This window comes from Monodelphis domestica, chromosome 3, assembly GCF_027887165.1.
Source record: "Monodelphis domestica isolate mMonDom1 chromosome 3, mMonDom1.pri, whole genome shotgun sequence".
In the NCBI taxonomy this organism is placed as follows: Eukaryota; Metazoa; Chordata; class Mammalia; order Didelphimorphia; family Didelphidae; genus Monodelphis; species Monodelphis domestica.
In genome coordinates, this window is record NC_077229.1 from 19,528,003 (window position 1) to 19,542,150 (window position 14,148).

General features: G+C 45.5%; 1 protein-coding gene across 9 annotated transcripts in view; it reads right to left on the reverse strand.

Moving 5' to 3' along the window:
• Positions 1–14,148, reverse strand: part of OSBP2 (oxysterol binding protein 2) — a 384,108-nt gene that overhangs the window by 16,916 nt on the left and 353,044 nt on the right. For all 9 annotated transcript variants that reach the window (XM_056821479.1, XM_056821478.1, XM_056821484.1 and 6 more), the window contains 4 exons: positions 13,267–13,369; positions 9,951–10,002; positions 9,445–9,591; positions 2,422–2,667 (listed from right to left, as the gene is read on the reverse strand). In XM_056821479.1, the coding sequence (XP_056677457.1) occupies positions 2,422–2,667; positions 9,445–9,591; positions 9,951–10,002; positions 13,267–13,369 (548 nt within the window). The remainder of the gene's footprint in view (positions 1–2,421; positions 2,668–9,444; positions 9,592–9,950; positions 10,003–13,266; positions 13,370–14,148) is intronic.

Sequence of the window (14,148 nt, forward strand, 5' to 3'; positions counted from 1 at the left end):
GCCTCTTTAGAGCTTCATTTATCCCGTGTTCTATTCTTTAGGGTCAAGCAGAATGAATTGAATTCCTCTTTTTCCATGAGGAGCTCTTCAGCTATGTGGAGACAATCACGATGCTCCTTCTCCCTCTTCCCTTTTCTGGGCTATGTGTCCTGAGATCTGTCTGATGATCCCTTCCTTTCTCATCATTCCAGTTGTCCTTCTCTGGCCCCACTAGTACCTCGGCTCTCTTGTTGACCTTTAAACTCTCCTTGTCTACTGGCTGTCTCCCTCCTCCTTACAAATGTGCCCTCCCTTGAGACAACCACCTTCTCTCTTTGTGGCCCAAGTCCATGAGAAGGCCATCTATGTCTCTTCTCTTTCTCAATCTGTTGCCGAGATCTTTACCTCATCTTACCACAATCATTGTTCCCTCCAAAGCCATTAGTGATCCTGTCATCACCAAACCAAATTGCCCTTCCTCAAATCTCATCCTCTTTTACCTCTCTGTGGTCTCTGACCCTGCCGATCCCTCTCTCTTCTCTAGGTAAGGATGGTGAATCTTTTAGGGGCTGAGTACCCATGCCCTGCCCCCTCCCATGGGGTACTGTGTGCACCCCACCTCCCATTCCCACCCTACACAGGAGAGGGAGAAAGCACTCCCATTGGGCTTCTGGGCAGAAGGAAGGATGATGTGAAGAAATAGTCAGGCACAGTGGAGAGGGGGAAGGGAACAGCAGAGGTAGTAACAAACTCTGGTGGGCAATGGTGTGTGCCCATAGAGAGGGCTCTGTGTACCATTTTTGGCACATATGCCATAGGATGGCCATCATGATTCTAGGCTGTTATGATACTGCCCTCTTCTGGTACTCCATCTACCTTTTTGAAACCCTCCTTGCTGGATCTTCATCCGGGCCACTAATTGTGGCCATCCCCAATATGTTGTACTGGATTACATTGTCTTCCTGGCTGATCTCATCAACCCCCATAGCTTCCATAAGTGACTCCATATGTATGGATTCAACCCCAATCTTTATCCTGAGCTACAGACCTGAATCACTGATTACCTTTTGTTCATCTAAGACTGAGATATGCCATGGACACCTGTAACTCGACCTGTTCAAAACAGAACTCTTTACCCTAAATTTTTCCCTTTTCTAACTCCTTTAGGATCACCAAAGTTCCCACCATTCTTTCAGTTCCTTAGGTGTGCCATCTTCAGTGTCATCCTCAACTCTTCACACTTGTTTACTCTCCATAGCCAATATGTTGCCCCATTTTATCATCTTATTGTTTTTACCCTCACATTTCTCTTATGCATCTCCTCTTGGATCTCACAGGCCTCACCTCCTCTTACCTGAACTACTATAACAATCTTCTTTAAAATGTTTTTCAGTTTCAAATTTTCTCTCCTTCCATAGTACCAATTATACCTACTTCCACACACAAAAGGCTTCTAACGAATTTCTCTGACTTGAGTCTGTCCCCATTCAAATCCACCCTCCACACAGACGTCCAAGTGCTTTTCCTGAAGTTCAGTTCTGACCATGCTCCCCCCCCAACCCCATTCCCTAGTAACTCTAGGATAAAACAAAAAAACTTTCTGGCTGGTATTTAAAGTTCTTCATAACCTGCTCTCTTCCGTCCTTTCTAGTATTCTTACTCTTTCCTTCCTTCCATGTAGACTGTATAATCTGGGACCACTTTCTTGTTCCTTGTAGCCCTTGTACGTGCCTTTTGTTTGCTGACAGACTTCCTGCCCTCTGGCAAGGTCAGGAACTTCTGCTACTTTGGATGGGCATTGCCACTGACTGTGTCAGAGCCAGCATGTCTTCGATCTCCTCTCCTTCCTTCTAGCTCACTGGCCATGGGATCTCTGATGATTTCTCCAAAAATGCTTGTGTTTGCCTTCTCCGAGGCCTTCATTCTAGCCCATCTTCCCTGCGTTCGGCCACACTCTCTAGAAGGAGAGGCTGGTTCCCTTCTAATTAGTGCTCTTGTCATCTCCTTTCACTGACTGAATGGTTCAAGAAAATACAGTTTTCATTCAGGGCCAGTGTTAATTAGTCTAATAAGAATCCATTCCCAAACTGTCTCTGACACCTCAACATGGACCTAAGCAGAGAGATGGGGAGGATTTCACACTCAGCACTGCTGCTGCAGCCCTGCTTTGGTTCCTGATATGATGTGATGACTTCACTGCCTTCAAGGAAGGAGTCCTGAGCAGGAATTCCTGGTTGGTTCAGGAGGCTTCTCCAGACCCCAATAAGGCAGCCTAGCAGGATTTTTATAGGTACTGGCAATAAGAACACCACATCACACCTATATGTGCCTGGAGGTTTCCAGTGTGTTTACAAAGGGACCTCAGTGGTGCCCCCAAAGCAGGATGCCACCCCCCCATCGGCTGAGGCCCTAAGTGTTTTTCTGAGAGGTCTGTTTCCCTACCTGCTCGCAGAGGGAACGGAAGCCCATTTCTTCCATCTGGTCCAGTTCAAAGGTTTCTCCCAACATGGGATTGAATGGCTTAGCTATGCGGTTGATGGTGGTAGAGTACGAAGACACTGAGAAGGCAGCCACAAAGCACATTTGCTCTGTGGAGTTCTCACACTTGACGGCCTTGTCCAGCAGCTCATGGTACTCCAAGTCCTCGGTCAGCCGCTGAAGCATGGACAAGGGCTCATTAAAATTCACCTGGAGAGAGAACACAAGGGCCAAGAGCAGCTCAGCAGGCAGTGCAAGGCTTAGGATAGTCATCCATCTGGGAGGAAAAAGTAGTCTGTGTTTCTTAGCTAGGCAGAGTATCCTGTCCCTGGGACAAGAGAGCTTGGGAGGGATGCTAAGTGCCTAATTATACAAAAATACTGGGTAAAGCTCTGTGGATCTGGGGGGTCTGAAGACCCAAGTTTAAATCTAGCCTCAGACAATTTACTGGTTGGGTGACACCGGGAAAGTCATTTCATCTCTTTAAGCCTCAGTTTCTTCATCTGAAAAATGAAGATAATAATAGTACTTACTCATTGCAGGGTTATTTTGAGGCTCAAATCACTACATATGTATACACATACATACATACATGCATACATACGTCTAATGGTCAGCCACCAAATATTTGTTAAGTGTCTTGTATGTGCTAGGCACTGTACTAAGCACTGGATATACAAGAAAGCTAAGACAGTCCTGGCCCTCAAGGAGTCTACGGGGGAGGGAGGACAGGGTACAACAAGCCATAGATGGATCACATTGGATAGAATGAAGGAGACCAGGAAAGGCTTCCTGTAGAAGGAAGGATTTGTGCTGAGACTTAAGGAAGCCATGGGGCAGAGATGTAGTTTCCTTTGCAAACCTTAAAGCCTTTATACTGAAGACATAATCCTCTTAGACACTTCTTGGTTAGGTGACCCTGAGCAAGTCTCTTAACCCCAACTGCCTATCCTTTGCTGTTTGTTCTCTTGCTTTGGAACTAACACTTAGTATCAATTCTAAGATACAAAATAAGAGTTTAAAAACCAACCAACCAAATACTGTCCTGAACAAGAAGCAAATTTGGAGAAACCTATACAATGTACAGAATCATAATTCATAAATCAAAGAATCACGAATTCTTTGGGTCAGTTAATCATGAAATCCCAAGTCATAACTGTGAAACATCATTTCAAGAGATCAGAGGCTAAGAAACTTGCCTCATATTTCACTGAAAAAATTGAGGCCATTCACTGAGAGCTCCCTCTCCTCTCTTCGTTTCCCATCACTCAACTCCTCTCCTCCTTCACCCCTGCCTCCCATTGGGAGCTAGCCTTTCTTCTTGCCAAACCCTTCTACATACCCAAGTTATTCTATTTCATACCACTTTGCCCAGTAGATTGCCCCACACAAGTCTCTTATCTTCAATCTCTCTTGACTCTTGGCTGCCTCCATAGAGCCTATAAACAGGCTCACATCTCTTCCTCAAAAGATCCTCCCTTGATCCTTCCATCTCTGCTAGCTCTCATTCTGTGTCTCTTCTCCATTTCCTGGATAAACTAGAGAAGGCTGTCAACAATCTGTGCCCCATCTCTCTTTTCGACTTTCTGCAGTCTGGCTTCAGATCTCATTCAACAGAAACTCTCTCCTGACTTACTAATGACCTCTTAACCATTAAATCCAATGCCTTTTCCTCTTCCTTATCGACTTTTCTGCAGCCTTTGGCATTGTTCAGATATGGCAGTCTCAACTCTGAGATTCCTAGTCCTACTCCTACTCCATACCTAAACCTCAGAACCCTCCTTGCAACCCATGAACTCGCGCTGTCATCTTTGTTAAAGTCTGTGGTGGCATTATTCTAATTGAGTACAGAGGATTAAACTTTAATCTGTCTGGTCACTAGAGAGTCCTGCTTAGAAGAACTGGTTCCTGTCAGTCTTCCAAGAGTGACGCTACTTCATTCATTGTGCCAGTTAAGGCTTCAGCCTCACCTGTGTTCTGTGGCTGATGGGAATATTGGAGACTTTGACGAAGGGTTCTGCCAGAGATAGCTCATGAGGGTCCATGATCCATTTTAGGGGAGCTACACAATTTTTCTTAAGATGTTGAGCACTCTGGCAGCCTTAGTGAGAAGAGTAAGTCTACTTGCCCAGATTTTTCCTTTTCCATTTATCATGGTAATAACCAGCAATGGGCCCAGATTTTACACACACTTCTCAGTGACAGTGATAAGGAAAACAACTTGGATTCTTATAGCACTTTATAGCTGAAGTGTTTTCTAAATGATATCTCATTTGATCATCATGACAACCTTGTGAGCTAGGGAGCACAAGAGTTATTACCCTTTTACAGATAAGGGAACTGAGGTTTACCATGTGACATTCTTCTAAATAAAGAGCTGAAGGCACTTCTCTAACCAGGTTGTCTAACAATGGGATGCAGGACTAAGAAGTAAGCTCCCCATCCCTGGACAACTGTTAGGATCAGAGGATCAAAGCATTTTGGGGCTGCAAGGAAGCTTTAAGACCATCTATTCCAAGTCCCTCATTTTATAGACAGGCAAACAGAGAACCCACAAGATTAAATGACTTACTCAAGGTCACAAAGACAGCAACAGCTACCTTTCATGGAATTGGGTTTTGAATCTAGGCCCTCTGACTTCAAATCCAGGGTTCCTTCCACTGTACCAGGCCATCTCAGTTATCTCTTTATAGATATAATTATCCATGTTTTATACAGAGAAACCTGGAGTTCATGCTTAATGATATCTCAGATTCCCTGGCTTTTCTGAAATGTGAAGATTCCCTATCACTATACTCTTTCCCCAAAGCCATATATCTTTAGAGAACTGGGATCAGGCAGTTCTTAGACTCCTTTTTTCCTGTTGTCTTTTTAAAAATAAATTTAATAAAATTTATTGATGACTTTGTTTTAAATAAAACACTCATTTATGAAACATATTTATCTTCCTCCCCTGCAAACCATCCCTTATAAGTAAGATGAAGAAAGAATGAGGAAAAGAACAACTTAGCAAAGCTGACCAGAACACTGGCCATGACTGTGAATCTCAGTTTTTGTCTTTATATCACTAATTCCACACACCACATAGAAGCTTCTTAATCAACGAGAGGAGGAAGCAATTAAGTTCCTATCTGGGGCCAGGCTTGGTCTGGATGATTAGAAAGACTTTTGTCCTTTTTATTTGTATTATTATAGTCATCATGATATGGTTTTTCTGGTTCTGCTAACTTCAATCTCTATCAATGCAAAGGAATCTTTCTAGACATCTCTGCATTCATCAGTCAGTGTTTCCTATGGTATACTACTCCTCCAATTCATTCAAGTACCACCATTTGTTTTGCCATTCTTCAGTGTATGGGCACTACCTTTATTTCCAGTTCTTGGTTACCACAAAAAGTGCTGATAGGAACATCTGGTTGTATAGAGTGAGCAACAGGGTCTCAGGGTCAATGGGATATGGACATTGCAGTCTCTTTCTTGGTATAATTCCCAATTGCTTTCTGAAATGTTTCCAATACCCAGCTTAAGCAGTCTCTGCCTTTCACAGTGATTTTTATCCCTGTCAGTTTGCTGGGCACGAGGTGAAAAAGGAGTTTAGGTTTCCATTTATCTTACCATTAACAACTCTAATTACTGTTACTCAATTGCAGTATGACGACTTACCCATTAGGAAATGGAGATTGGTCATGAGTATTTGTTCTAATTTCCTTTGTCTTGGTTTAAATCTGGTCTCTCTCAAGCACTTCCTAGCTTTGTGACCCTGGGCCAGTCGTTTAACCCCCTTGATCTATATATTATATTAAAATGGTCCTTCTATGTCTATGCTTTGTAGAGTTTTAAGCATAAATGAGTTTTGAATTTTTAACAAAGGCCTTTTCTGTATCTAATGATGAACCATATGGTTTTAGATATTTTTATTTGAATATCATTAATGTTTCTTATTTTTAAATGTTGAACCATTCTTACATTTGTGGCATAAATCCAACTTAGTCATAATGAATATATTTCTAAAATATTGCTATAGTCTTTTTACTAGATCTTTAAAATTTTTGCATCAAAATTAATTGGTCATAAGTTAATCTACTGTCCTTTTTCTTTGCCGTTTTTGGGAGAATAATGAAGGGTTCCTTTCCAGGTATGAGCTGGTCTGTTTGTAGACTGTAATCTCCTTGAGGACAGGGCCCCTCTGACTTTTATGTCTGTAACCCTAAGGCCTAGCCCAGATTCTGGCATTTAGCAGGTGCTTTGACCAATGAGAGATGGTCCCAGAGTTTCCTTCTAGTACTAACAACTCTGGGAAAGAGAACTTTTCTTACCACATACCTGATGAGTGGCTTTTAACTTGAAGATCCCTGCTATCAGGCAGCCCTCTCACTGCTGAATAGTTCGTCCTGTCAGGGTATCTTCCTATGTTTGCCTCCTTTTTGTTTCTACTCATTGCTCCTAAATCTGCCAAGCCAAGCAGAATAAGGTGAATTCATCCCTTCAGGAACTCTCTTTTTGTGAGGTGGGCTATTCCCAGGCCCTTTATCATACTGGTTTGCCCTCTTCTGGATAGTCTCCATTTACCAGTGTCTTTCCTAAAAAGTGGCCTGAAGACCCGAACTAGAGACTCCAGTAGGCATCCCTCTTCATAGCAGCAGCAGCAGAAGAGGGACCAGGAAGGCTACTTTTCTTTCACCACCTAGGACCATTATTATCTTAGGCTGCTTTCTTGGCTGCCATGTCATATTATGGCCTCACATAGTGCTTTCAGAACAACGGTTCTCTGGCCATGTCCTCTTGTCCTTGAGCAACTCATTTTTTTCATCCAAGTGCAAAACTTCAAGGGTAAGCTTATCTGTAATCAGTTTCATCTAACTGGATTTGGTTCAGGGTTCAAGCATGCCAAAATCTTTTTGAATCATGCTTCTTATCTGATGATGGACTGGCTAATTCTCTCCATGTTTCATTTGCAAGTTTAATAAGCACACCATCTACAAGCCATTGATAACAATGTTAATTAGCACAGGGCCAAGCAGAGACTTCAGGCTGACATTAAACCACTATTAGTGATTACTCTGGGCTCTGGCCGTTCAATCCGTTGAATGTACTGCTGTCTTTCCCACACATCTCTATTTTTTCCATAAGCACTGCAGAGAGATTTTACCAAATACTTTGGTAAACTATATGGTATCTTCTGATCCACATTTGGGAAATAAGGCAAGACTGCCACAATCTACTCTTGAAAAAGCTCCTTTATTACGGTTTCTTTTTTAAAAAAGATGTTCATTAAGCATCCCTCTACTAATATATTCTCAAGTTCTGGCAAGAGTCAAAGTCCAGATCACAGACCTATCGTTGGCAAACTCCATCTTCTCCCCCTACCAACTACTGTGGCTGAGCCATCACATCTGCCAGTTCTTTCAGTACCTGAAGATGTAGTTAACCTGGCCCAGCAGACTTGAGCTCATCAAGGACAGGTAGGTACCTTCTTACCAATTCCTCACTGATCTTGGCAAACTAACTTCCTATGAGTTATTTCTTTGACTGTTTCCTGTCAAAAGACCACGATCTTTAGAGTAAAACCAAGCTAAGTCTGAACTGAATAGCTCTGCTTTCCCTTCCTCATAGTTCACTGATGCTATAGCCTTATGAATGAGGGCTCTTGTCTTCTCATTCATACTCTTTCTTCCCCAATAATGCTCCTCTCCCTCCAGGATTTTTTCATTCGTGGCCTTCCTTCCCTCCTACAGCTCCTCTATGATTTTGCCTTCTTGCCATGATTATAATAGAGCTCAGCCATGCTTCTGTATCAATTATTCACTACCTACATGTTCACTTCCATTTCATTAAAAAAATCTAAGTGGGTTAATGAGCTCCTTGTACACCTCTTGTCTGTATCTTTAGATATCTCTCCCTTTTCTAGGTCACTGGAATTGTTTGTACATCTTTAGAAATTCCTTTTCTGGAAAATTTTCCATTCTTCCTGGGATGGCTTTCCCTTTGAATTATAGGTTAAGGAATCTTTCCTCTCCTCTCTCATTCCTAACTTTTGTCCCCCATGTATCACAAGTCCCAAGATGGAGCTGTCACTTCCCCCATAAGATCCCACCATTTCTGCTTCAGCTTCTCTTTGATGTGAAAATCAGACCCAGAATGGAATTTCCTTCTGGCAGCTCCTCTGCTTTTGGAAGGATCAAATGATTATCAAAGCTAGGCAAGACCTTGTTTTCTTCTTGGCTTTGGACAAAGCAGGAGCTCCAGGAGACAGTGCGAATCACCCCAAGGTCTTTACTGCTGCTACCTACTCTGGTTTTGGGTGGGTTTGTCATCTATTTCCTGATCTCCTGTTCAGGTGACCTGCAGCATGCAGTATATGTCCAGGATAAAATACTGACAAACATCACTGCCATTTTTGCCTCCTTCCTTTAATGTTCACCCAAGTTCTTGTAACCTGCTTCTCTCCTCTGGCAGATAAAACTTCTGAATAAGTAACATCCCTATAGCCTCTCTCTCACCTAACCTGGCTCAGATGACCTGAATTCATGTTCTGTCTCTCCTACTTGCCCTAGTTGGATTCTAGGTTTGTCCATTTTAAAATGGTGGGCGTGGGGGGGGGTGCTGAGTCCTTTTAAATCTCATGATCTCTAGCCTTAGGGAACTCCCAAGGGTTGGTAGGAAGTGCTAGAAGAGCAAGAGAAGGCTTTGCCCAAATGAGAAGCAGCCCAATGTGGTATAGCAGCACTGAAGGGGACTTAACTGCAGAACCCTTGTCAAGCCACTTATTCCTTGAGCCTTAGTTTCTTTACTTGTAAAATGGAGATGGTATTTATACCCCAGGCCTCGTAGGGCTGTGGCAGGGAAAAGTCAGCCTTCCAAGTGATATTCTTGTCCTTATTACAAATTCGCCACCCTGCTACCCAGATAGGCTTGGGGTTACTTTTCATTTTGTGGTTTCAGGTAGGCCCCCCAGCTGCCCACCCCTGCCTGGCTCCACTCACGTACAGGCATGGGGATCTTGGACAACTCTTTGCCAATACAGTTCTTCATTATACTCCAGAGATTGATGTTGTAGGTAGGCTTGTCAGGGATCCTTGTCCTCTTCTTGGTCTTGGGTGGGACATGCCCAATGCTCGAGGAATTCCCAAACACCTGCCAAGGAATCAGAAGGAGGCACTGGGGACCAGGGCCTCAGCTATGAGAAAGTCTAGGGGAAGTGTTCTTCTCCTGCGTGGTGATGAGGGCTTAGCATTCTGGGGCTGTGCCCAGACGTTCTGACCCCTGGGCAGGGCCTTGCTTCCCCCCGATCCCCTGAAGCTTCTGGCTCTCCTTTAGGACCATGGTGGAGGCAGCTTCCTTCTCTTTTCCAGACAGGCATGATAATTTGGAAAAGAGCCCTGATGTTTTCTGACTTCAGGGGCAAGATATGCCCTGACTTCTAGTCTTCTGAGGGCTCATTTATGCTCTCCCCCATCCCTGGGAACCCACCCTCTCTGGTCCAGGTTACTCACATTGTCCTCTGTATTCCACTCATCAACTGCCTCATTCCCACCTTCAGCAGCTCTGTGGAAAACACAAAGGTCAGAGGGAAGCCTTTAATTGCTCAGGTGGCAACGTAGGACCTGGCTCTACAGTCTGAAAGACTCAGTGACTCCCAACACACTGGACTGTCCTTGGACACTCTAGTTTAACCCAGTGATTTTCCTACTGAGCTCCTCCGGGAAAGGCCTGAGTGTTTTGGGTTGGCCTTGAGGAGGCCTGAAGCCCTGGAAGCCCAGAACCCTAGAGGGAGAGCTCTTGTGGGGTCTACTGGGCCAGTGAGGCTTTTATGTCTGTTGCCCAAGGGTCAACCTTGCTAAGATGAGCACCAACACACATCACAAGGTTGGCCATGGGGTGACAGGGTGGGAAATAGATGACCACCAGGGTCTTTTCCACCCCTTACTCTATGGTCCAAGCATCTTTGAACACCATCTGCATTAAGGGACAGAGAAGCTGTGATCTGTCCCAGCAGAGGGAGTACCTACCCTGCATTAACTCGGTATCCTTGAAGGTGTGACATTACATATAGTTGTTTGCTGCTGACCCTTTAAAGGGCAATGAATCATTTCATTCTAGTCACACAGTTAGTGTGTAGGCAAGTATTATTTCCATTTTACAGGTAAGAAAATTGAGGCTGAGAGAAGTGGCAGGCCCCCTACCTTCATCATATGCCCCTGCTCCAGAGACCTTTCCCTGGATCCCCTCGTTGAGAATGTTCTTTCCCTGCCATGTGCTCTGAGAACACTCTGTACCTGTCCTTTGACCCTGGCACTCTGCCTGGCATACTGATCTCCTTACGTCCCACTCCCACCCTGCCCCTTTGGAACACCAGCTCCCGTAGGGCTGGACTTAAGCCATCCTTTATTTTTGTATTCCCACCTAGAAGGAGCACAACAAATGCTAAATGATGCTTGTCTCCCAAAAGGAGATGAGAAATGCCTCTCTCTTTGACAGAAGTGGAGAGCCATGGTGTGGAATAATGCATGTTAGACCAGCCTTATTTTGCTGAAGTGCTTTTCCCTTCTCTTTGTTGTGATTCTTGGACACAAGGGAGGCTCAGTGGGAAGAAGGAGATATAAAAAAAAAAAAAACACAAGCACACAGTAAATAAAAAGCTAACTCTTTGGGGAACTGAAATTTGCCTTCCAGATCTAATGCATGCATCTCTATTGCCCTGGGCCTTACCACACTCTCTCTGTGTCATTCACTGACTTCCTCTGTAAAATGGGGAAAGCTGACATGCCCTGGGCCAGCCAGTTCACACATGGAGGATCTGGGCCTGGAGCCTGGGCCCTTCAGATTCCAGGCGCTCTGGCCATTCTGTCCCCGCTGGCAGTGATACCTCGGGGAGAGACGAGCTTCTGTGGCCTGTAGCAGCCAGAAACAGCCTCTTGTTCCAGTCCTGGTCAGGTAGCTTGCCTAAGTGTATGGCAAACAGACTGACTGGCCTTCTCCCTCCCCTCCTTCCAGCCTACTTTCAAATCAATAGAAAATATTCCTTTGTCTGCCCGGCATTGAAATGTGTATCAGATGCCCAATGTGTCTAAGACAATGAGATTAATTGGAATAGTGGGAACCTACTGGCTTGGGAGTTTGGATTGTTTATTGTGATGCCTCATCAGCCTCAGTTTCCCCACTTGTGAAATGGAGAGAACAATCCTTAGTCTCTTCTTCACTGGGTTAGGAGAACACAAGGCTCTAGAGTGGTGACCGGAGATGATTCTGGTAATGAGAGCTAAAGGCATGCTCTGCTGGGCATCAGGGTGGGCCGTGGGCCATGTGCTCGTGCACATGAGGGGAGAAGCTGGAAATGCAGAATCATGGCTGATGTGATGCTGAGGCCCTGTTGGAAAATGGAGAGTGTGGTCGAGGTGTAGAGACAGCAGGGACACGAATCCAAATTGTAACATAAGCGCCCCCGCCATTTCAAGGTTCTCCTCTGGAGATGGGGGCCAGCTCAGAGATCGCCAGGGTGGAAGGGATGGAGTCCTCCCCCTTACATCGCCCCTGACTATCCAATTCAACAGATGTCCCGAGACAGTCCTCCTCTGGGCCAGGAGGCGCTTGTTCCATTGCTGGAAATCTCTGACAGCAATGTCTTCCCCATGTGGAAGTGAGATCTGGCCCCGGAGGATTCTGGGGGCCCAGGCAGACTCTGCTCCATCTCTCTTCCTCGCAACAGGCCCTCCCATGTTCTTCTCTGGGACAAATTCCCTACGACCCATCCCAGCAAGCGTAGTAAGGGATGAAAGCATGACAGGTACTGGGGGCCAGGCGGAGAAGTTTTCACTCTACTGGAGACAGCCATTCGAGATGAAGAAAAAGTCCTGGATCTAGAGAAAGGAAGAGCTGAGTTCTCATCCTACCTCAGACACTGACTAGCTGGGTGTGACCTGGGGAAGTCACTTAGTCTCTGTTTGCCTCAGTTTCCTCAGCTGCAAAATAGGGATAATTGTAGCCCTGCCTCCCAGGGTTGTTGTGAGATCCTATTTGTACAGCTCTCTGCATATTGTCATGTCACCATCTCGTTATGGTGACCCTTATGTCAGCTCTTTCCAGAATCCCAGGTATAGAAAATGGCTATTTTAAGCATGGACTCCGCCAGCCCCTAGAGGAGGCCAGATGGAGCCAGCTAGACTGGAGGCTTGAGGGGACTTCAGCTATCTAGCTTCACCTCACCTCTGCTGTACAAAGGATGAGAGACACTACTCAAAGGTAGGATGGAGGTTACCTTTGTCATGGGGATATGGAGACAGGAGGTGCTTAATCCAGGGTTAGAGGACCAAGGATCAGTGAATGAATATGGAGACAAAGGAGACAAGACCAGGACGCTCCCAATCTGGGTGGTCAGAGTCAAGCCAGACAAGGGGCTATCAGAATTCAGAGGAGAGAGGCCTTTATGTTAGGAGGACTCCCATGCTCCCCCAGTTGGTCAATGTCCTTGTGTCCTCTGGATTTTAATGACCCCCCTGCTATAGCCCACAACTTTAGAAAAAAGAGTTTGAAATAGTAAAGGTAGAAGGGATCTCAGGGGCTCCTGGACCACCAGGCTCAAGAGGCACCCCCATCCCCCCAACCTCAATCCCATTTTAAACATGAAGAAACAGGAGGAGATACTTCAGAGAGGCTGAGACAACAGTGTGGTCAGGCCCAGGATCCAACTGACCCTGTTCTGCCTACATCTGGAATCTTCCCTGGCACCCAGAACCTTTGGTGCCACCTGATACCCATTTCCTGGGCAGACTGGTACAGTGACGCCAGCTAGGTGCAGGGGCAGAGACGTACCTGGTGTTTTTAGGGTTTGTGATCACAGTGATGAAAGACGAATCTTCCATGGCATCAAAGTACTCTGTATCCTCATCTTCGTCACTGTTCTCCCCCTTGATCCCTAGGAGAATGCTTCATGTTACCCCGCGGCCACCAACCGGCCTTGGCTCCAAGCAGAGCTTCGTGCCCTGGGAATGACGGCTCAAAGACTTGGATTCAGCACTCCAAGAGGGTTCTTCCTCACACACTGACAACCTGTTCCCACTCTGTTCCCATAATAATAACAACGATGATGATGATGATGAAACCCCCGAGCTCTCATTTTCATGGCAGCACCTGAAGGTTTACGAGACACTTTTCTCCCAACAACCCTGTATAGTGAGGTCGTCTAGGTATTATTCTCCCCATTTTACAGCTGAAAAGACTGAGGATCTGAGAGGTCAAGTGACTCTCTGTAGCCAGCACTGTCCTTTTTCACTTGTATTTCTTCATGGTGCCTCTCACCCCAGTCTGCCCTGCCATTCTCACACTATTGCTTGACTCCCTGCTGACTTAAGGCAGACTGGTTCTGCCCTTGGCCAGAGTGATTTTAGATGAGTTCCTTCTCTTGGGGTTTGCCTCAGTTTTTCCATCTATGAAATGAAGGGGCTGGAACAGCTCCTGCTACCCAGGACAGTCTGAGATTCATTTGGAGCCCAGGCCTAGAGGAAAGCCAGGACTGTTCAGAGAGCCATGGAGATAGTAGGAAGCTCAGAGGATGGACTAGTGATGTCGGGCTGGTCCTCCACTACCCGGCACTCCCTCTGATCAGATGCAACCATTGCCTTTTCTCTAGACACAGGCTTCCTGGTGGCCAAGCCCTAAGTGTCCTCCTGACTTTGAGTAGTTTGCCTCAGCACC